The following is a 23,857-nucleotide window of genomic DNA, read 5'->3' as shown; positions in this document are numbered from 1 at the left end:
GGCGCGCACAAGCCCCGGGACGCGCATAAGTCCCGGGGCTTGTCTCGGGGGCGTGTCGCGGCTGGCGCGTCATCGGGGGCGTTCCGGCGCGGGGCCATGGGCGTGGTTCCAGCCCAGGAGCGTAACGGGGGCGTAGCTGCGGCCTCCGGACTAGCCCCTGGACTGGAACATGGTGCGCCGGCAGCTGGCCGGCGCACGCAAGTTATGCCTGCCTCGGGCAGGCGTAACTTGTAAAATAAATGTAGGGGGGGAATTAGTTAGGGCTGGGGGGTGGATTAGATAGGGGAAGGGTGGGGAAGTCTCATATCAAAAGGTCAAGTGGGGGGGCCAGAAGGAAAGTTCCCTCCGAGGCCGCTCCGATTTCAAAGCGGCCGCAGATGGAACGGAGGATGGATGCGCGGCTCGGCGAGCCCAGGCTGCCGATTTTGTACAGCCTTGCGCACGCCAACATGCGAATGGCAGCGCGCTCATGTTATAAAATCGGGAGTAGATTTGTTCACGCCGGGTTGCGAGAACAAATCTACTCCCGCGCGCACCTTTTAAAATCTACCCCTTAATGCGCACATTTCTGCTTAACAGTTTTACTTGGTACAATACTCAAATGACTGTTCAAAAATTGAACACATATAAAATAAAGTTCTTCCCAATTAAGTGCTATAAATCCATGATGTATTTTTTAAATTTTAAACAGTGGTGACACAAATTAATAAAAGAACCCTTGACCTTTTGATATGGGACTTTCATATGAGGGCTGCTAACATCGCTCACAGCTCTAAACAACTGTTTGTTGCAAATGGTCAATATTATGAGCATCAGTCCTTATCCATAAACACAACTTTAATAATAATTTTAAATATATAAATAAAATTGCTTATCTCTATTTGGTGCTGATTGTGTATAAAATACTCCCAAAGCTTGTCGGATATCATTAAGTCCAAACTGACTTTGGGAGTGTTATGCACCCTCGATTTTGGACCCCTCACATGTCATGGCTAATTCAGCCCTGTTTGACAGAGAGAACAAGTTTGCTTACTGTAATCAGTGTTTTCTATAGATAGCAGGATGAATTAGCCATGCTAAATATCCCCTCCCACCACCTCCCTGGAGAGTTGACTACCAGCTAGACTTGGCTCTAAAATTGACTGAAGATCTAATGAAGCAAGCCTGTGTGGGAATTCCCTCAAAAGCTCTATGCGCTAAGAGAGAGGGTCTGTTCGGTACCGTCACATGATGGTATCCCACATGACATGGCCAATTCATTCTGCTGTTTATGGAGAAACACAGTTTATGCTAAGCAAACGTATGTTCCATTTTAGGTCTTTTATCTCTTATTTTCAATTATTAGTCATCTTTTTTTCTCTTCTCTATTTTTTCTGTAACCATATCCTTAATCACAATGTATTTAACTTATATTCCATCTTTCAGACACTTCAGAGGTATATTGTTTCACTTCTCAGCGTCTTCAATTCCTTCTACTCTCTATTTATTTATTTTTTTTAATTTTGATGCTCATCATCTTTAGTCTCCATCTCTTTAACCCTGTTTACCTTCCCCGCAATCTCTCCTTAAACTCCCCTCCCTTCAGGTCTCTTTTATTTATTTATTTGATTTATATTCAACTTGTTAGGCACTTCGAAGCAGATTACATTCAGGTACTGTAGGTATTTTCCTGTCCCCAAAGGGCTCATAATCTAAGTTTGTACCTGAGGCAATGGAGGGTGACGTGACTTGCCTGAGGTCACAAGGAGCGGCAGTGGGATTTGAATGCTGGTTTCCCTGGTTCACAGCCTTCTGCTCTAACCACTAGGTTACTTCTCCACTCTAGGTTGGATTTTCTGTTCCCCCAATCTCTTTCCCTATTCCCACTTTTTCTCCCTTGTCTTCTGCTCTTCCATAATTTATCCTCGCGTCTCCCATCAAGTCTTCATTTCCTTCCCCAACTCTTTATCTTTATCTTCCTGACAACCACCTGCATGCAACATCTAGCTTCTTCTAATTTGTCTCCACCCCACCTCTTCTTAACGTACCACTGCTCCATGCTCTCTTAATTAAGCTAGCATTTTCCTGACTGAGGAAGGGGTGGCAGCAGCAGCAGGACCACTACATTTGTTAAAAACATCAGTAGGGATAAGAGAAATATTTGGTAAGGAGTAGCAGCAGCAACCAGACATGGAACAGTGACAGCCCAGAATGAACAGCAGTGTCTGGGCTGACAGGAACCAGCAACACAGAGGACTGCGGTAGCAGTGAGAGAAGTTAAAAGGAAACTATGGTAGTGGGGAAATTGACCAGAAGGCAGTAGGTTGGTCAGTATGTTCCATGTTTTCGCAGCAATCAAGTAAATGCAAGTTCTTATATGTCCACAAGCTTTCCAAAAGCTGTTAGAAAATTTACACAGTGTAAAATGTTTTATGCTGTCCAATGAATAGCATTACTCTTGATTGTATTTAATTCAAAGGATAAAGATTCTTCTCCATTGATAAGCAGGCATGAAATACCCCATTACATGTGGGTGATGTCATCTGATAGTGCTGTGTAAAATTTTACTGAATATGTGAGGGAGGTATTGAGTGCATTCTACCTCATGAGTCCCTCAGTCTTTCTTTGTGTGAGCTACCACGTGGGTCCCAGTAGCTCTTTTAAATTTGTTTTCAGCATTTGGCCTTGTGCCTTATTGCTGCTTCTATTTTCTTTTTTGCCACTGCCTCTGCAGCCTCTCAAAAAGCTTTTTATTTCTACCCCCACCCCCACCACCACCAAAAAAAAAAAAGAAGAATCAGATATGAGTTTGGAGAAATTCAAGACCTGTATCTGTGGGTACTGGATGTCCATCATGGATACCATGCTATCTGCTATCATTGCCTGGGCCTGGACCTGGGCCTGGGCCTGGACCTGGACCTGGGCCTGGGCCTGGACCATGTCTCCTCCAAATGCTACAGCTGTGCTTAGAAGATGGAGGCCTTAAGAAGAGGACCGGCAAATAAGAGCTCCAAGCCTAGGTGCAAGGCTGTGCAGCAGAGCTGCTCCTCATCCAGGAGCGAGGTGGCTGACCATCAGTGCAGGGAGCAGAGGTGGGAATCCTCCCAAATCTTGATCCCACAAGCATGGGAAGGTGCCTCCATCCCCACACATGTTGCCATTTCCTGCATCAGGAGTTGAGCATGGCGTAGAAGCCTATAGCACCAGTCAAGGTTCCAAGAAGAGCACCTAAGTGATACAAGCAACCCTTTTTGGGGCCTTCCCCCTCAGAGCCAAAAAGGTCATCAGCACTGGGATCTATTTGAGCAGGTCTCTCCTCAACGCCAGTTTGGGAGATAACCTCACCAGCGCAGGTCCCTTCATCCTTCATGGCATGGAATCTGTTCTTTAACTGGACCTGAGGCAGATTAGGGCATCATCTATATTCTCAACACAGAGCTCACACTGTAAGGCACAATTGATCCACTTGGCATGGCATACCAGTTTTCTGTCAGCTGCGTCAGAGTGGAGCGCTTTGATGCATTAGCCCCAAAGTCCTGCTGCTGAAGCTAGGGTGTGGTAGGAGGTGCAGCTGGTGCCATACATAAACCAGGACCCTGCTCAATGGGAGATATTGATGCAGTCAGCACAAGCACATCAAAGATGGCCACTGCCATGACAAAGACAGCTGCTGTGGTGTAGCATTACTCCACAGCTGTACAGAGTGTCCTTAGTGATGAGGAAGTGATCTCTGTTTTTGAACAGGATGTCTCTCCTCCAGTTCTGGCACAAGAGTCCCGCAACCTGTGGAAGCCCAGCTGTCAGAACTAGTGAAGAATATCTTTGCCTCCTTAAACCATGGAGATCAGTGAGGGGAATTAGTCTCTCCTATCGAAGATGGAGGAAAATGTTTCCACATTGGTGGGGGTGGGGAGGCTGCAAAAGGTTCCATTCCAGTGTGCACATCTCCTCAAGAGATTCAGGAATTAGGAGTAAGTTCTAACCATGAGGTAGTGGATTCTTCTCATCCAGGAGAGTCCTTTCACTAGTCAGAAAGGGATCAAGTGAGCTCTATCCATTCTGAATTATTAGCAGACATTTCCCCCCTCGGAACAATGGAAGTCTCCTTCTTGGTCACCTCCAGCCTCTTGAGGGTTGTGGCTTAGTGCTTCTCATGGTCAGTGGAGAAGAAAGATTATTTGCGAATTCCTGCAGATCCCCTGCCTGGTTTGCCATAGTATACTTCTCCCAAAGATCTCTGCTACTCCAAGTTCTTGGATAAACTGGCAAAGATGCTGTCCATTAGTGTCAGGAAAGAAGAGGACCCAAGAAAAATACAGTATGTCTTAGGGCATCTTCAATTTCTCCAACTTCTAGTGGATTCTGAATGAATTCTGGTTCACAAGCTCCTTCAGGGTCTGTAAAGAGGATATGGCAGAAGCCAATTTCATGCCTGCTGGTGGCGTGGAAACTGGATTTTAAAATATAGGGTCCAAGCTTCCCCAAACTTTGGGGTCATCCGTCTTCCCCCACTACTCAATAAGTGATGGAGTTGGCAATGAAACATGCTTAAGTGTATTTGTGATCACTCCAACACGCCTACTGGAAAGGACCCAATGGTATTGGACATGTTTGGAGAAAAACATTCCTCCAGGAGTCCATGCTGAGTGCTCAGATCGAGGTGCACTAGCTGTTCATTGCGCAGTATCTGTCTTCACAAATGTATGCAAAAGTTAAAGTCTCTGACAGATTTGATAGAGCCAGAGCAGGTAGACTTCCACTGAGCAGTGGAGAAATGTGAGAAGCACCTCTTCCATTCTACTTAGGAAGCTTTTAATACTGCAGCCAAGCCTGTAGTCACTTCTGTAGGTGCCCAAGCTCTCTTGTGGCTATGAGTGAGTGTCCTCCAAAAGGACATACATAATCAACTTGTGGGTATGGCCTGTACAGATGACAATTTATTTAGTGTGAAAGTTCGAGACAGTGGCTCTGATTTCAAAAACATCAGTCTACCTTGCTGTCACTGTCAGTTGAAGTGGAGAACTAATTGGCTCTGCCCAACACCAATAGTTTCCCTACAAGTGTCCATTCTTTCAGAGATGCCCCTTCTGCTCTTTTTGGATTTATTGAGTTCCTACCACTCTTCAATAGCAGCCTCTTCCTGCCCAGGGTGACAGAGGGAAAAGCTTCAGCCAAAGGCTCAGTGGCAAACACAGTCTAAGCCCAGAACCAGTTTTAGATTATATTGAGACCTGCCTCTGGTGAGGGAAGGGTTAAGTCCTTACTCCTGGAATGGCTCCATATGACTAAAAATAGGTGGATATACTGCTGAATATCCTGATAATGTTGGCCGGATAAGTTTATCTGGCTAACTTTGCTGTCCAGGCAGCGGCTGAAAAAGGACCCCAAAGTTTAGATCTTGTTTACCTTATTTTAAGCAAATTGTAAATTTATCTATGTATGGTACAATGAATACTTTTTTTTTGTGAGCCTATGTTTGTTTATATAGACAGTTTCTAAGTGGAAGACATTTCTAGATTTTTTGATAAGATAGATAAAATCTATCCTTCAAGTCATCTTACATATTGTAAGATGTCAGAAAAATATATGAAAAATTATTTTCTTAATTTTAAATTACACATTCCAAAATAATGGCCTTCTTCCTTTATTAGTTGGAGAAAGTCCATGATGTTTATGAAAATGTTGCTAATTTTTTATGTTTATCTAATGACATCTATGAAATACAGTAGATTTTGGGAAAGAAAATGTAGCAGATATAACCTAGAAGCCATACTATATGTACAAGTGGAACTCTGAGTTGCATCTTCACAACATTTTTTTGTACTATGTAAAACTTTTAATGTTCTTTTAACAACTTTGATGTTTCAAGAGGAAACCTATCTAATTCATTGACATTTAATATTACCGCACACTGTAGCAAATGATGCTTAGCTTACATAGTGAAAAACCTTAAATACCAGATAAAATATAGCTAATTTATGAAGTAAATAAAACTAGCCTCATAATTTTTTAAAATCATAAAATTTTATATGTTTGAATTTGTATTTTCAAATATTGCATTTCAGGACAAGAAGACGAAACAAAAAAACAAGGCGGTATGGCGTTCTGGACACTAACATAGAAAACATGGAATTAACACCATTAGAACAAGATGACGACGATGATGACACAACACTGTTTGATGCCAATCATCCTCGAAGGTTAGTCTTTGAATTTGAAGTTCATTATAAATTGAAATGTGTTTTCTGTTAGGACATGTTGCCCATTCCTTCTTGTAAATGGTTCAGTATTGTGTGGTTTTGTAACATTTTAATATAGAACAAAAAATTAGTTATTCTCTTTATTTAAAATACTAATTCAAAGAAATTATTTACCCATAACTGTGAATTACCAAGTTGTATATAACAGGCCTGTGAAGGTATATGCCCTAATACAATCAGACAGGTCAACAAATCATACGTGTGCAATGTGACAACTTTTTACACTTGGCTGCTTTCGAATTTTATTTTGTATTATTACTCTTAGAAACTTGACCGCTAAAAAGAAAAATGCTAGCCTTTCTTATATTACGTATTATCTTTATTTTTTTTTTTATTTCAGGATTGTTGAACCCCTTAATGTTCTTTATTTTATTTTTTTAAACACTTTGTGTTCTTTCTCTTCTCATCTGCTCTGCTGTACATGTTTTTCCTCTCTGTTGCTGCCAAGTGTCATGGGCATCTGGGCTTGGCAATCAGGGCCCCAGAGGGAAGATGCTTACTTAGAGAGGCAGGGTGGAGACATGGTAGCAGAATCAGGAGCTGGAGAATCACCAGGAGAGAAACACAGCACAGGAACACTGAGCTGGACACTGAACTATGAAGTAGCAAGCTTTGTGTGCAGGAATCGTCAAAACAATTGCAAAAATCTTGGAACGCAAATGCAATTGCTGGAATCTTGGAAACAGGAAACTTAATTAGAAAAAGACTTTAATACTTAGACAACGCAAGGCTTGGATACTTAGGAGACAAACAAATAGTTCTTCCCCTTATATAATGTGGGAATAAGAGGCACACCCAGTGCTGGTCCAATGTGGTAACTGCAGGGGCATGTCTGACTCTTCCAGGAAACCGGACAAATATACTAGAACTTCAGAGAAAGCCAGCCAGCTCTGTGGCAGGTTCATGGTCCTGATATCCCAGGATTGTGGGTTCAAATCTCATTGACTGTGACATCAAGAACTTCATCCAGTTAAACTGGAGTCTTCAGTTTTTAAAAAAAATTGCTTTATTTAATTTTTTGGTGGCAGTTTTCCTCACAGTGCTGAAGAACCAGTGTCTTCATGTTTTGTCTGAAGTGCAAACTGAAAATGTCCACCAAATAGTTTCATTAGAAATGTTTGGGGCAAGGCTATGATACCCAGAATCAATTGGATAACAGTAGGTTCTGGCAGAATAAGACCAGTGACGGATACACAAAGTGAAAATAACATAATCAATCAGCTCAAAAAAACAGAAAAGGTTCCTAGGAAGTGCAACATAGCAAGTGAGAAAAATTGGAAAGCTATGACTACAAATGCTTGCAGTTTGGGCAATAAAATCCCAGACCTGCAGGCCTTAATGGTGGAGGCAGACTTGGACATTGTTGCTGTCACGGAGACATGGTTCTCGGATTCTCATGACTGGGATACGGCCATGTTGGGCTATAACTTGTTAAGAAATGACAGAAAGGACAAAAAAGGGGGAGGAGTAGCACTTTATGTCAAAAATAATATCCAAGCAACTGAACTGCAAGGAAAGTGGGTAGAGAAGAAGCATTATGGGCCATCCTAAAAAAAGATGACTGTACATCCATTTTTACTGGAGTAGTGTACAGGCCTCCAACTCAGATGGAAGAACTAGACAGAGTTCTGATCAAAAGACATTATAAAGGTGGGAAAGAAGGGGGAAGTGTTAATTGTTAGTGACTTTAATCTGCAGGACATGGACTGGAGAATCCCTTCAGAATCTAACAGGAGTAGAGAGATAGTGGATGCTCTGTTCAAACAAATGGTAATGGAACCCATGAGGGAGGGAGTTTTACTTGACCTAGTGCTCACGAACGGGGATAATGTCTCCAATATCTGGGTGGGTGCCCACCTCAGCACCAGTGATCATCAAACAGTATGGTTTGATATTGCAAATACGATCCAGAGAAGTGTCACAAAGACACGAGTTTTGAACTTCAAAAAAACAGACTTTGGTGAAATATCTGGAGGCAGAACTTGAAGACTGGGAGAAAATAGGAGAGGTCAACCAACAGTGGGCCAAACTAAAAGGAGCAATTACAAAAGCAACAAATCTGTATGTTAGAAAAGTAAACAAAAGTAAGAGAAATAAGAATCCAATCTGGTTCACAAAGGAGTTGGCTGATGTAATAAAAGAAAAAAAAAGCAGCTTTTAAGAAATATAAAAAATCCCAAAAAGTGGAACACAGGGAGGATTATCTAGCATAACTGAGGGAGATGAAAAAAGTAATCAAAAAAGCAAAAAGTCAGGCAGAGAAAAGGATTGCCAAGGAGATAAAGCGAGGTGACAAAACATTTTTCAGATATATCAGAGAAAGGAGAAAGGTACATAGTAGTATAGTGAAATTGAAAGGGGATAAGGATCAATGGGTGGAGAGAGATGATGAATTAGCAGAAATATTAAACAAATACTTCAGATTAGTGTTCACAAAAGAAGACCCTGGAGAAGGACCGTCACTTGTTATCAAGACTGTAGAAGGGGGTGGAATAGACGAAACTCCATTTACGGAAGATAATGTATGGGAAGAGCTAAGAAAACTGAAAGTGGACAAAGCCATGGGGCCTTATTTATTATTATTATTATTATTATTTAAGGTTTCTTATATACCGAGGCACGTTTGCAAAACATCACCTCTGTTCACAATGTAACATAACTTAGCAACAGGCTTTACAATAATAACATTAACAGGGGGAGTGTTAACAGGGGTAGGAGATAATACAGGACTTATATACAGGAATTATATACATATGTACATGTTAGTTTTAACAAGGGAGTTAAAACAAGGCAGTGAAGAAAATTAGCAGGGGGAAGTAAAAGATGGATGGGAGGAAGAGGAGAATACCTACAGGGGTGGGGGGGAAGGGAGGGCAAAAGGAGAGGTCGCGGATCAGTCTTATGAGGTTCATCCCAGAATACGGAGGGAACGCAGAGATGTGCTGGCGGGTCCACTGTGTGACCTGTTCATAGATCTTTGGAAAAGGGTGTAGTGCCTAGTGACTGGAGAAGAGCGGTAGTGGTCCCGCTTCACAAGAGTGGGAGCAGAGAACAGGCTGGAAACTACAGGCCAGTTAGCATCACCTCGGTGGTGGGGAAAATTAATGGAGACTCTGCTGAAGGAAAGGATAGTGAACTGTCTACAGTCCAGTGGGTTGCTCAATCAGAAGCAGCATGGATTCAGCAGGGTAAGGTCCTGTCAGACAAATCTAATTAAATTCTTTGATGGGGTGACTAGAAAACTGGATGAGGGAAAAGAGCTCGATGTAATTTATTTGGATTTTAGTAAAGCTTTTGATATGGACCCACACAGAAGACTCATCAACAAAATGAGAAGCTTGGAGCTCCAAGGTGTTGGTCTGGATTAGAAACTGGTTGATGGATAGAAGACAACAGGTGATGGTAAATGGAACCTACTCTGAAGCGAGAATGGTCTTAAGTGGAGTGCCACAGGGATCCGTGTTGAGACTGGTTCTGTTCAACATCTTCGTGAGCGACATTGCGGAAGGGATAGAAGGTAAAGTTTGTCAATTTGTGGATGATACTAAGATCTGCAACAGTGTGGACATGCCAGAAGGCGTACAGAGAATGAGACAGGATTTAAGGAAGTTGGTCGAAGATATGGCAGCTGGAATTCAATGCCAAGAAATGCAGAGTCATGCATCTGGGGTGTGGTAATCCAAAAGAAATATATGCGTTGTGGGGTGAAGGGCTGATGTGCACGGAGCAGGAGAGAGACCTTGAGGTGATAGTGTCTAACGACCTGAAGTCAACGAAGCAGTGTGACATGGCAATAGCCAAAGCCATAAGAATGCTGGACTGCATAGAGAGAGGAATATCTAGTAAGAAAAGGGAAGTGATAATCCCCTTTTACAGGTCCTTCGTGAAGCCTCACCTGGAGTACTGTGTTCAGTTCTAGAGATCGTATCTCAAAGGAGTCAGAGACAGGGTGGAGGTGGTCCAGAGAAGGGCGACCAAAATGGTGGGTGGTCTCCATCGAATGATTTATGAAGAGAGGTTGAAGAAACTGAATATGTATACCCTGGAGGAGAGGAGGAGCAGGGGTGATATGATACAGATCTTCAGATACTTGAAAGGTTTTAATGATCCATGGTTATCAACAAACCTTTTCCATTGGAAACAATTTATTTATTTATTTATTTATTTATTTATTTTAGTATTTTTCTATACCGACCTTCATGGTTAAATACCATATCAGGTCGGTTTACATCGAACAAGGGGATTGTAACAGAAAATACATTATTTAAATAAGTGAGTAAACAGAAGAATCAAAGTTACATTCAACAGGGATGGTAAAACTTGGAAGCTTAAGCAGCTGGAAAGAAAGGCCTAAGAAGGCATTTAGTAGAACTAGGGGTCACGATTTGAAACTCCAGGGTGGAAGACTTAGAACCAATGTCAGGAAATATTTCTTCACTGAGAAGGGTGGTGGATGCCTGGAATACCCTTCCGGAGGAAGTGGTGAAGACTAAAACTATGAAAGATTTCAAAAGGGCATGGGATAAACACTGTGGATCCTAAAAGGCTAGAGGATGGGAATAAATAAAAAAGCTTAACAGACATGGAGCGGCAGTTACTACCCTCAAGAGAAAAATGGGGTAACCTGCATGGAGCGGCAGTTACTACCTTGGGAAGCTTGCTGGGCAGACTAGATGGACCATTTTGGTCTTTTTCTGCCATCATTACTATGTTACCTCAGGGTGCAACATCTGTGCAAGGTGTTTTTCCTGAGTGGCTTGCTCCTGGAAGGTAAAGCTCCTTACCCACCTTGCAGAGGTCATCAATTCTAGTTTCTTGAAGCTGGTGCCAAAGACTTAGCATGAAAACCAGGGGGCTGCACTGAGCACTGGTGCCAAGACTGCACTAAAGGGACCCTGAACCTCTTCTCCTTTTATTTCATATGGCTCCTGGTCTTGCTTGCCTCCAGTTCTCTGGTTGGTTCTATTACTTTCACCTCCTGGCTGTGTCACTGGATTGAATCCAACCAGCACCTTCTCCTGACACATGCCAATCCTGATGTTGTCCTCTGCACACTCTGAGGTGGAGCTGAATAGAAAAATTGAGGAGGTGCATCAAGGTTCAAACATCAGATACTGTGATGCTTCTTGGAATGGCAAGTAATCTCCTCTTGGCACCCCAACTCTGACACCAGTGAATATGCTGTGCCCAGGTTCTCTATCAACACTGTTGGTGCTGAGAGAGTTCATAACAAAAACCCTATCCTGCCTCTCGGAACTACTTGGTCCCAATGTCCAAGGAAACATGACTGACAAATTATAGATCAAGGGTGAGGATAAGGCACATTTTCTTGTCCTCTAAGTACCTGGATGTCCTTAAAGAGTTGGTGGCATTTTCCATCCACACTTTCAGAATGTATGGAAGAGAATGTGGGAAACTCCACACACTGTACTTCATGATGGTAAGAAGTTGGACAGGCAGTTGTGTGATTTAACAGGTCCCTTTGTCTGTTGACAAGCAGTGCTGACTTAGCCATGACATGTGGGTGATGTCATCTGGCGCCGAATGGACCTCTGCTCTGAGCTGAGTAGAGCTTTTTCTCTACTGAACATATGCGTGTGTTCCCGTGCGAATGCTACCTTTATAATCTCCCTCAATCAGTTTTTGTCTGTAGTACCATCTGAATGTTCACCTCACTCTTTCTCATTTTGTAAATTTTTCTATAAATCCTTCGAAGTAATTTTTTTAATGTCTTGTTGCCTTGGAAGCCTCACAGCAATATTTTTCAGTGGTACAAATTAAAAAAAGAAAAAGAACGTCTTGATAGGAGGAAATGCCTGTGGCCCAAAGAGCCTACCGTTAACAGCTTCAAGGACTATGTCTGCACTATGTTCATCATGGATGGGTATGACTTATATTACAAGTACCTGGGGCTCTACCAGGACTCCTTCACTTGTTACAGTTGTGGCCAGATGTCCTCCAAGATGCAGAAGAATTGGGCCTATAAGATGGCTGAGCTCTAAGCCATTGGAGTTCCTCTGCTTCAATGGGCTCCATGTGCAGTGAGTCAAATAGGACCCTCCATTCCGCAGAGGCAGTGTCAGTCAAGAAGCTCCAAAAAGCAACGGGCATCAGATGACTCAGCTCCGTCAAAATACAAAAAACAGGTATAGGACTCCTTGGTGTCATTAGTGCAGGATCCAGACGACTGACTAAACAGAAAGGAAGGGCTGACGTGTTTCATGCGGGGTGGCCCCCACGTTAACATGGTGCAAGCCTGAGGGGACCTCCCCTTCTCCTGCCATGACAGCCTCCTCTTGCTCCCGAACGAGGAGCAAGGGGGGGGGGGGGAGCACTGTGATGACGCAACGCTGTGGCTGATGTCAGCCTTGCGCTTATTGCGAGAATGAGGCCAGCCATAACTTCTCCGCAGGTGCCCGGCACTTCCTCTTTGTTCGGCTGGTGCCCGCGTTCCCACCCACCCACCCCTACATTAGGGCTTCTAGTAAAGAAAAGGGGCTTGATGGACGAGATTTATAGTCAGAAATTAATCTTAGAAAGTTTATGTTCAATCATGTATAATCTGTCGCAGCTGGAATTAAGGGCGGGGGTACCCAAGTCAGTAGGCAAACAGAGACCTGGAGGACATGGTGTGGACAAACTGGAGGTCCTAGGGGATGGAGTAGTATGTCAAGTGGGTGTGGGCTACACGGAGGTGATGGCCCCATTGCATGGAGCCACGGCGGGAGGCTGGAAGACTTTTGGCGGTCTGGCTTAACATGGCAGATGCCGGCAAGACGCCCAGGACTCTAATCTTGTAATACACACTAGCGACTCATATACCAATAGTGTTGTTTATGTTAACGGTTAATAAAGCTGCAGCTATATTTCCCCAAAACCGAGTAGTAGCAGTGCTTGACTGTGGGGGGTCGTTTTAGCGAAGACGCAGGGAAGGTGGCGGACACTAAGGTGCAAGCTGCCGATGTTAACTCTCTTCTCCTAAGCCAAGGACCTTGAAACCAGAGTTTAGGTATGGTTAGTGCCGTTGAAATCTAAGGACCTGTCATGGTTGACGCCTTGAAGCATCAGGGCTTGGCACAATTGGCACAGAGGACATAATATAAGAAATTGCCAACAGAGGCCAAACCAGGCCACATGAACCTGGCAAGTACCCAGACACCAAGAAGATCCCATGCTACTGATGCCAGTAATAGCAGAGGCCATTCCATAAGTCAACTTGATTAATAGCAGTAAATGGATTTCTCCTCCTAGAACTTATCCAAACCTTTTTTGAACCCAACTACACTAACTAACTAACCACTAACTAACTAACCACATCCTCTGGCAACAAATTCCAGAGCTTAATAGTGCGTTGAGTGAAAAAGAATTTTCTCCGATTAGTTTTAAATATTATACTTGCTAACTTCATGGAGTGCCCCTTAGTCCTTCTACTATCCAAAAGAGTAAGTAACCGATTCTCATCTACCCATTCTAGACCTCTCATGATTTTAAAGACCTCTATCATATCCCCCATCAGCTGTCTCTTCTCCAAGCTGAACAGCCCTAACCTCTTTAGCCTTTCCTCATAGGGGAGCTGTTCCATCCCCTTTATCATTTTGGTCGTCCTTCTCTGTGCCTTCTCCAGTGCAACTATATGTTTTTTGATATGTGGTGACCAGAATTGTAGACAGTATTCAAGGTGCAGCCTCACCATGATGCGGTACAGAGGCATTATGACATTTTCCGTTTTATTCACCATTACCTTTTTAATAATTCCTAACATTGTGTTTTGCTTTTTTGACTGTCACAGCACACTGAGCCGATGATTTCAATGTATTATTCACTATGATGCCTAGATCTTTTTCCTGTAACCACTACCAATCCACAAAAGTGGGGGTAATTCAATCCAGTCACAATACACAACCCGCACCAAATAATTTCTTATATGTTCTTTTTTGTTGTTTATTTATCCTTAACCTCTTTCAAAAAACTGCCAGAAAAATGGTCATTAATATACCCATCAACTTCTAACCTACTTATCACACCAAAAAAAGTTTTAAGAGAAGAAGGTGATGTTTCATAAAATTTCAGGGCACCATCCAGGTGTTCCTTATTGTTTTTAATCATGAACACCACCGTCCACCCTATGTAACTTATTATTGTTTATACCAAAAAAAAAATGTATAATGAATTTTCTATTTTATGAAAAAATTGTGAAAAATTCACAAGAAGAATAGGAACAGTTCACCAATATATCGCTTAAAAATCAATAACCGTAGAGACATCACTTCAACAATGGCATTTTTTTCTAAACATTACTTAGCTTAGACACTGAGATTTCCATTCAGCAATGGCATATTTGCCCCAATAAGGCCCAGTTTCGAATCACTTCTTCGTCAGGGGAAGCCACTTCACCACTGTTCATCTCAGCTGTCCACCGTCACTAGAATATAAGAACATGCCATACTGGGTCAGACCAAGCCCAGCATCCTGTTTCCAACAGTGGCCAATCCAGGCCATAAGAACCTGGCAAGTACCCAAAAACTAAGTCTATTTCATGTTACCATTGCTAGTAATAGCAGTGGCTATTTTCTAAGTGAACTTAATTAATAGCAGGTAATGGACATCTCCAAGAAATTATCCAATCCTTTTTTAAACACAGCTATACTAACTGAACTAACCACGTCCTCTGACAACAAATTCCAGAGTTTAATTATGCGTTGAGTGAAGAACTTTCTCCGATTAGTTTTAAATGTGCCACATGCTAACTTCATGGAGTGCCCCCTAGTCTTTCTATTATCTGAAAGACTAAATAACCGATTCACATCTACCCGTTCTAGACCTCTCATGATTTTAAACACCTCTATCATATCCCCCCCCTCAACCGTCTCTTCTCCAAGCTGAACAGTCCTAACCTCTTTAGTCTTTCCTCATAGGGGAGCTGTTCCATTCCCCTTATCATTTTGGTAGCCCTTCTCTGTACCTTCTCCATCGCAATTGTATCTTTTTTGAGATGCAGCAACCAGAATTGTACACAGAATTCAAGGTGGGGTCTCACCCTGGAGCAATGCAGAGGCATTATGACATTTTCCATTTTGTTCACCATTCCCTTCCTAATAATTCCCAACATTCAGTTTGCTTTTTTGACTGTCGCAGCACACTGAACCGAAAATTTCAATGGTTTAACCACTATGATGCCTAGATCTCTTTCTTGGGTGGTAGCACCTAATATGGAACCTAACATTGTGTAACTATAGCATGGGTTATTTTTCCCTATATGCATCACCTTGCACTTATCCACATTAAATTTCATCTGCCATTTTGATGCCCAATTTTCCAGTCTCACAAGATCTTCCTGCAATTTATCACAATCTGCTTGCGATTTAACAACAATTTTGTATCTTCTGCAAATTTGATTACCTCACTTGTCTTATTCCTTTCCAGATCATTTATAAATATATTGAAAAGTAAGTGTCCCAATACAGATCCCTGAGGCACTCCACTGCTCACTCCCTTCCACTGAGAAAATTGCCCATTTAATCCTACTCTCTGTTTCCTGTCTTTTAGCCAGTTTGTAATCCACGAAAGGACATCGCCACCTATACCATGACTTTTTACTTTTCCTAGAAGCCTCTCATGAGGAACTTTATCAAACGCCTTCTAAAAATCCAAGTACACTATAATCTACCGGTTCACCTTTATCCACATCTTTATTAACTCCTTCAAAAACGTGAAGCAGATTTGTGAGGCAAGACTTGCCTTGGGTAAAGCCATGCTGACTTTGTTCCATTAAACCATGTCTTTCTATATGTTCTGTGATTTTGATGCTTTACTTGATTTTCTATTTAAATATACAAGTTCATCTTAAAAAATGCTCGCAGCGCGCTGCCTGTTGTATTCAAAAATATGGCGAACCTAAGTTCCCCTTCTCGGCGTCCTCCTTTAAAGGGACTCCATCACATGACACTCCAAATGACATCAGTGAAAATCAGCTTGCCCTTTAAATCAAACTTAAAGTAGCGAAAGCCAGTCCATCTGATCATTTAATCTAGCCGGTGCTTCAGATTTTAATTTATAGATCCAAAACTGCTCTCTATAGTTTAACAACGATCCCATATTCCCAAATGGTGTACTGCTTTCCACTTTCTCAATAACCATCCACTGTAAATCGTCAATACATGGCCCTGTTCAGTAGAAAATTCATTATAAAAACTTTTTTTGGTATAAACAATAATAAAAGTTACATAGGATGGACGGTGGTGTTCATGATTAAAAACAATAAGGAACACCTGGATGGTGCCCTGAAATTTTATGAAACATCACCTTCCTCTCTTAAAGTTTTTTTGGTGTGAAAAGTGGGTTACAAGTTGATGGGTATAATAATGACAATTTTTTTGGCAGTTTTTTGAAAGAGGTTAAGGATAAATAAACAATAAAAAAGAACATATAAGAAATTATTTGATGCGGGTTGTGTATTGTGATTACATCTTTTTCCTGGCCGGTAACTCCTAATATGGAACCAAACATCGTGTAACTACAGAATGGGTTATTTTTCCCTTTATGCAACACCTTGCACTTGTCCACATTAAATTTCATCTGCCATTTGGATGCCCAATATTCCAGTTTCGCAAGGTCCTCCTGTAATGTATCACAATCCGCTTGTGATTTAACTACTCTGAATAATTTTGTATCATCTGCAAATTTGATAACCTCACTCATCATATTCCTTTCCCAATCATTTATAAATATATTGAAAAGCACCAGTTCAAGTACAGATCCCTGAGGCACTCCACTACTCTCCCTTTCCTGTCTTTTAACCAGTTTGTAATCCATGAAAGGACATTGCCTCCTATCCCATGACTTTTTAGTTATCTTAGAAGCCTCTCATAAGGGAAATCCAAATACACTATGGGGTAGATTTTCAAAGGGGTACGCATGTAAGATACGCGCATACCCCCCGAAAACCTACCCCAAACCCCCCCCTGCGCGCGCCGAACCTATTTTGCATAGGCTCAGCAGTGCGCGCAAACCCCGGGACGCGCGTAAGTCCCGGGGCTTGCAAAAAGGGGCGGTCGGGGGCGTGGCCAGGGGGCGCGGTTAGGGATGGGGGCGTGTCCAGGGGTGTGTGGGTGGTCTGGGGGCATAGCCCTGTGCCCCGACACAGCGGCCTGAGTCGGGGCCTGCCACGCCGGCGCGCATAAGTTACTACTGCCCGGAGGCAGTAGTATCTTCTCCGATAAAGGTAGGGGGGGTCTAGATAGGGCCGGGGGGGTGGGTTAGGTGGGGGGAAGGGAAGGTGCGGGGGGGGTAGAAAAAAAGTTCCCTCAAGGCCGCTCCGATTTCGGAGCGGCCTCGGAGGGAACGGGCAGCGTGCGCTGGGCTCGGCACGCGCAAGTTGCACAAATGTGCACCCTCTTGCGCGCGCCGACCCCAGATTTTATAAGATAAGTACGGCTACGTGCGTATCTTATAAAATCCAGCGTACTTTTGTTCATCCACGTGTATGTTTTTAAAATCTACCTCTATATCTACTGGTTCACCTTTATCCACATGTTTATTAAACCCTTCAAAAAAAATGAAGCAGATTTGATAGGCAGGACTTCTCTTGGGTAATATTGACTGTGTTCCATTAAACCATGTCTTTCTATATGCTCTACGATTTTGATCTTTAGAATAGTTTCCACTACTTTTCCTGGCACTGAAGTCAGGCTCACTGGTCTATAGTTTACCGGATCGCCCCTGGAGCCCTTTTTAAATATTGGGGTTACATTGGCCACCCTCCAGTCCTCAGGTACAATGGATGATTTTTATGATAGGTTACAAATTTTAACTAATAGATCAGAAATTTCATTTTTTACTTCCTTCAATACCCTAGGATGCATACCATCCGGACCAGGTGATTTGCTTCTCTTTAGTTTGTCAATCTGGCCTAAAACATCTTCCAGGTTCACAGTGATTTGGTTCAATTCGTCTAACTCATCACCCTTGAAAACCATCTCCGAAACTGGTATCTCCCCAATATCACCATTACTAAACACGGAAGCAAAGAATTAATTTAGTCTTTCTGCAATGGCCTTATCTTCCCTAAGAGCCTCTTTAAACCCTCCGTCATCTAACAGTCCAACTGACTCCCTCACAGGTTTCTTGCTTCGGATATTTTAAAAAGGTTTAATTATGAGTTTTTGCTTCTACGGCCAACTTCATTTCAAATTCTCTCTTCGCCTGTCTTATCAATGTTTTACACTTAACATTGCTTATGCATTATCCTATTTTCTGCAGATGGATTCTTCTTCCAATTTTTGAAGGATGTTTTTCTGGCTAAAATAGCCTCTTTCACCTCATCTTTTATCCATGCCGGTAATTGTTTTGCCTTCCTTCCACGTTAATGCGTGGAATACATCTGGACTGCACGTCTCAGATTGTATTTTTAAACAGTGTCCATGCCTGTTGAATACTTTTAACCTTTGCAGCTGCACTTCTCAGTTTTTTTTCTATTTTCCTCATTTTATCAAAGTTTCCCTTTTGAAAATGTAGTGTTACAGCTGTAGAATAACTTATTGTCCCCAGTTCCAGTTAATAGTTTAAATTTGATCATGGCCCCACCACCATTACCTCTCTCACCAAATCCTGCATTCCACTAAGAAGTAAATATAAAATAGCTCCTTCTCTTCTTGGTTTCTGAACCAATTGCTCTATGAAGCAGTTATTTATTACATCCAGGAAATTTGTTTCTAGCAGGTCCTGATTTTACATTTACCAGTCAATATTGGGGTAATTGAAATCTCCCATTGTTATTGCACTGCCAAATTGGTTAGCTTCCCTGATTTCTCTTAGCATTTCATCATCTGTCTGACCATTTTGTCCAGGTGGACGGTAGTAAAGTCCTATCACTATATTCTTACCCAATACACATGGGATTTCTACCCATATAGATTCTACTGAGCATTTAGGGCCAGATTTTCAAAGGGTTACGCGCGTAACCGGCCTTACGCACGCCGGGCCTATTTTAAAACTGCCCGGCAGCTCACGTAAAGTCCCGGGACACGTATAAGTCCCAAGGCTTTATAAAAGGGGCGGGACGGTCCAGGGGCAGAGGTGTGGCCAGAGGCCTCCGCACGGCTGCTGGGCCAGGGATCGCGCGCCGGCAGTTGGCCAGCGTGCGCAACTTACTTCAGTCCCAAGGAGATTAAAAAAAAAAAAAAGACGAATAAGGTTGGGGGGAAAGGGAGGATGAGGGAAGGGAAGGTGGGGTGGGGGGGTAGGGAACCGGGGAAGGCTGCGCGGCTCAGTGCACAGAAGGTGCACAATTGTGCACCCCCTTGCGCGCGCCAACACCGGACTTTATAACTTGGGCGCGCCTGCTCACCCAAGTTATAAAATCGGGTGTACATGTGCACGCGCGTGCACAACCTTTTAAAATCAACCCCTTAGTCTCTTGTATGATCTTTACCTGTTGAACTCTATAACCTCCTAGACATAAAGTACCACACCCCACCAATTACTGCAATTCCTTCTTTTTGGGTTTGCCTAAATCTACGATCCGCGCTATGCAGCTTGTGCAAAGTTCCACTGCTTGCATTATGGCTGAGATACCTCTTTGAGATCATATTTCCCCCACTTTGTCAAAATTGCATTGGCTCCCTATAATCTGGCATGTAAAATTTAAAGTGGTGATGCTTGTATTTAAGGGAATTCAAGGTTAGGCCTCGCCTTCCTTCAATGCAGCCTTAAAATTGTTTCAACCAGTAAGATCATTGCGTTCAGAGAATAAAAATGTGCTCTGTATACCTTCATTCAGAGAAGTCTAATTAGATGAGCTCAGAAAATGCTCTTTCCCATTCAAAGGCCAACCATCTGGATCTCCCTGCCAGAAATTGAAAAGATTGAGCTTTCCTTATTAAAATTTAGAAAAGCTGTTAAAGCCTTTTTCTTTGAGCAAGTCTTCCCCATGATGTCTAGATGAATCTTACTTTTTGGTATAGCGTCATGGTGGTTCAAGGAAATGGAGGACAAAGTATAGAGTGACTGGCAATGAGATTTTAATTAAGGTGAACGATTGCTATTTGTTTACTGAGGTTGGGTATTTTTCTTTTTTAATGTTTGTGTTTTCTTTTACTATCTTATGTATGTATGTTTTATGATTTTGTACATTTTTTGTGAACCACCTAGAAATGGTGATAGGCAGTCAAGAAATATTTCAAATAAATAAATGCCACTTTTGATGCCACTTTGCCACACTCTAAATACCTTACAGTTCTTTCCCCTTCTGATTATTTCTTATCACAAATTTTATTAAAATTGATTTAACCCCCCCCCCCCACACACTCACTATTCTAGAGCCTATAATAATAGGTAATACTTTCCCCATAGAGTTTAATAGAAAAACAATTAAATCGATGACATGAATAAACAAAAAAAACTTATTGTATTGAAACTAATGAAACAAATATGGTTCCCTACGAACCAAAATACATTTTTTGGTTCTGCACATCCTTAGCACTCTATAGTCTCATTGTCACTTTCCAAGAAAGTTGAAGATATTATCATTTTAGAAGAGCACACATTTTTAAATGAAAGCTTTTTTCATCTGTGTCAGGCAGACTTCTAGAACCAGTTTGCCTGCAATCCAAAGGATGTACTTCAGCACTTATTTTCCCTCTCTTTGTCCGCCTTGGTACGTAAATCTCAATGCCATTGCTGCTTACCACACTCAAGTGGATGGTAAGCGGTCTACATGCATCCTCTGGTTTCAAAGTTCATGAAAAGCTTGTAATGTATGAAACCTCCAGTTACCAAACCACTGGTGTCATGGGATCTCAATGTCATCTTGGAATAACTGATGATGCCACCCTGCAAACCATTAGCTTCCTTACAGTTCCTCACTTGGAGAGTGGCATTTCTAGTCACCATTACTTCAGCTAGAAGAGTCAACAAACTACAAGCATTAGTTTATTACTCCATATCTGCAGTATTTCCATAATGGAGTGGTGCTCTACATGCATCCCAAGTTTCTGCCTAAAAGTAGTTTTGACTTTTCATTTGAACCAAGTTATTGTTTTGACCATGTTTTTTCCAAGCCTTGGCATATTATCTAAAGAGAACTGGCTGCATTGCCGCATCTCTTACAACCCTAACAAACTGGGAATAGCTGTTGCCAAGCACATGTTACCAATTGGCTAGCAGACTGTATCGCACATTACTATGCTCTGGCTGACTTCCAGATAAGACTGAAGCAAGGCTCAAGTAGGAGCCATGGCTACCTCGGTGGCTCTCGTCTCAATAATACCCATTGAAGTCATTGCAAAGCTGCAACTTGGTCATACATTCACACCTTCACATCCCCCATTACTTTCTTGAGCAAACTCTCAAGAAGCAAGAGTGACTTGCTTCTTGAGAAATTGTGCAGGCTTCACTAGGGAGTCCAGATTGCTTTCAGTAAATTCTCCAACACACATCCCTCAGCTTGGGCCTCCCCACATATCATGACAAATTCAGCCCTGCTTGTTGACGGAAAAAGCAAATTTGCTTACCATGAATGGGGTTCTCTTTAGCCAGCAGGATGAATTAGACCTGCTTAATACCTGCCTTCCTGCCTCGCTGGAGAATTGTCTGCCTAGATAATGTGAAGCTCTACAGTCGACTGAGGGGCTCACAAGGCAGTGCACACACAGAAGCTCCTGTGTATGTTCAGTAATAAAACTTTACTAAGCTAGAAAGATGGGTGTCCGTTCAGTACCGTCAGATGACAAAATCCACGTGTCATGGCAACTTCATCCTGCTATTGATGAAGAGCCATGTTTACTGTAAGCAAACTTGCTTTATACCAAAGAAAAAAACACACAAAAGTATGATATTTTGTATGCTTGCAGATGAATGATAGGTTTGGAAATGATTAGTTAATGCATCCAAAAAAACGTTCACAATTGGAAAACATGCATTGCCATTCCACCTTTCAGTCAAGCTGCAACAAGGAAAAGGAACCAAGTTCAAAAAAGGTCCAGGTTAGCAACTTGGCATGACCTGGCAGAAAATCAGCACTGGTACCTGCAGTGAAACTGCCTGCAAAAGCTTCCTTTTGAAAACTCTTGCCGGTAGGGGAAAGCCAGTACTTTTATTCCTGTGTACTTGTTATCTGCTTTGAAGCAGTTGCACAGCACACCTGTGAAAGGATGCACAAGGATTTCAAAATTACATCCTTGCATATACTTTCCCTTCCTTACAGGTGTTTAGCCACACAAAGTTTTGAAACTTACCCTCTCTGAAAACTGACCCCCCCCTTTTTGCCTGCTTTTCTTTTATACCTTGTTTTCTTTTATGATTCTTACAAACACATACAGAAAATGATGGTCACAAAATAGATTTTAGATAAAGAAAAACAATAGTGTTTCCTACTAAATAACTTTTGTGTTTGTCATATTCACACCTGGCTGTTGTCTTGTCCACCCTCCTCTTTGATCCCTGGAGGTCATCTTTCCCTTCTTCCCTCCTGGATCATAATGGTCCTCTATCCCTCCCTCTCTCTCTACTTCTGTCCAGCATGATTCCTGGGGCTCCTTTCCTCCTCTCCCCTGATAGGCTGCCATCCACTCTCACTTCCCGTAACCAGGTTAATCATGGATTCCTGTCTTCCTCTCTATCTTCCATTTCTCCCTTCATTCCTGTCTCATTTCTTCTCCCTTCTGTCTTATCTCTCACTGTCAACCCTGTTCCATTTCTTCCTTTCTTCTTTTGAGCCATTTTACTCACTCTTCTGGTCCATCTGGCCTCTCTTCTCCTCTCTCTCTCTCTTTGTCAGATCAGTGGCAGAGCATGTAGCAGTAGTGGGAAATATTTCTCACCATTGTGATAACCCAGTTTTCCTCTGCTCTTCTCAGTGTGCAGCAGAGACTGCAAAGATTCTGCCAGCCACAATAGACCCCTCTCTGCCTCACATCCTCATGAAGTGGAGCGGTGGAGTTTATGATTCTCGAAGGCTGCAATCAATCCCTCTCTTCCACCATCTCCATTAAACATGCAGTGTGGTTTGAATGGCTCCTGTCTGCACCTCCGTCTCCTCCTGATCTGCAGCAATGTCGGGTGATGTTTTTGGGGCCATGATGGGTCCCACTCTGCTCTCTTGGCCTGTAGTAGCAGCCCACACTCATTTTCTCTCTAGCTAAATTTCCTTGTATCCCTTGTGGAGGACCCTCCTGGGGACGGTCTTTGGACCCCTGAGGGTCCATGAACAACAGATTGGGAATCATTGATTTAGAATGAAGACCCACAGACAGACATAGCAATCTCATTAGCCACCCTCTGAACTGACTCCAGCCGGTTTATATTCTTTTGAAGTTGAGGTCTCCAGAATTGTATACAGTATTCCAAAAGCAGCAGCAGTTCCTGTTCTCAGCCTCAGACTGATGCCCAGGCTCTTTCCACTTCATTTTTTTTTTTAGGAATTATACAAAAGAATGCACTAGTTATATTAATATATTTATTTGATAGGTTTCTCCTTTAGAAGTTCAAGATATTATTCAGATGTTTTAAGTAATGCAGTGTTTGCCCTAGACACCTACTGTATCTTTCTATGGGGGTCATTTATCAAAGTGCTATATGGTGTTTTCGCATGCGTCAAAAGGCGTTTTCACATGCGTTAAAGG

At 42.4% G+C, this 23,857-nt stretch overlaps 1 protein-coding gene across 1 annotated transcript in view; it reads left to right on the top strand.

Annotated features, from left to right (window-relative positions):
- FAM174A (family with sequence similarity 174 member A) overlaps positions 1-23,857 on the top strand; it is a 97,086-nt gene that overhangs the window by 71,139 nt on the left and 2,090 nt on the right. Inside the window, exon 2 of the mRNA XM_029572705.1 lies at positions 6,045-6,179. Within this exon, the coding sequence (XP_029428565.1) occupies positions 6,045-6,179 (135 nt within the window). The remainder of the gene's footprint in view (positions 1-6,044; positions 6,180-23,857) is intronic.

This window comes from Rhinatrema bivittatum, chromosome 1 (genome assembly GCF_901001135.1).
Source record: "Rhinatrema bivittatum chromosome 1, aRhiBiv1.1, whole genome shotgun sequence".
Classification (NCBI taxonomy): Eukaryota; Metazoa; Chordata; class Amphibia; order Gymnophiona; family Rhinatrematidae; genus Rhinatrema; species Rhinatrema bivittatum.
The sequence above is the reverse complement of the archived record's forward strand: the minus strand, read 5'-3'. Positions and strand labels throughout refer to the sequence as shown.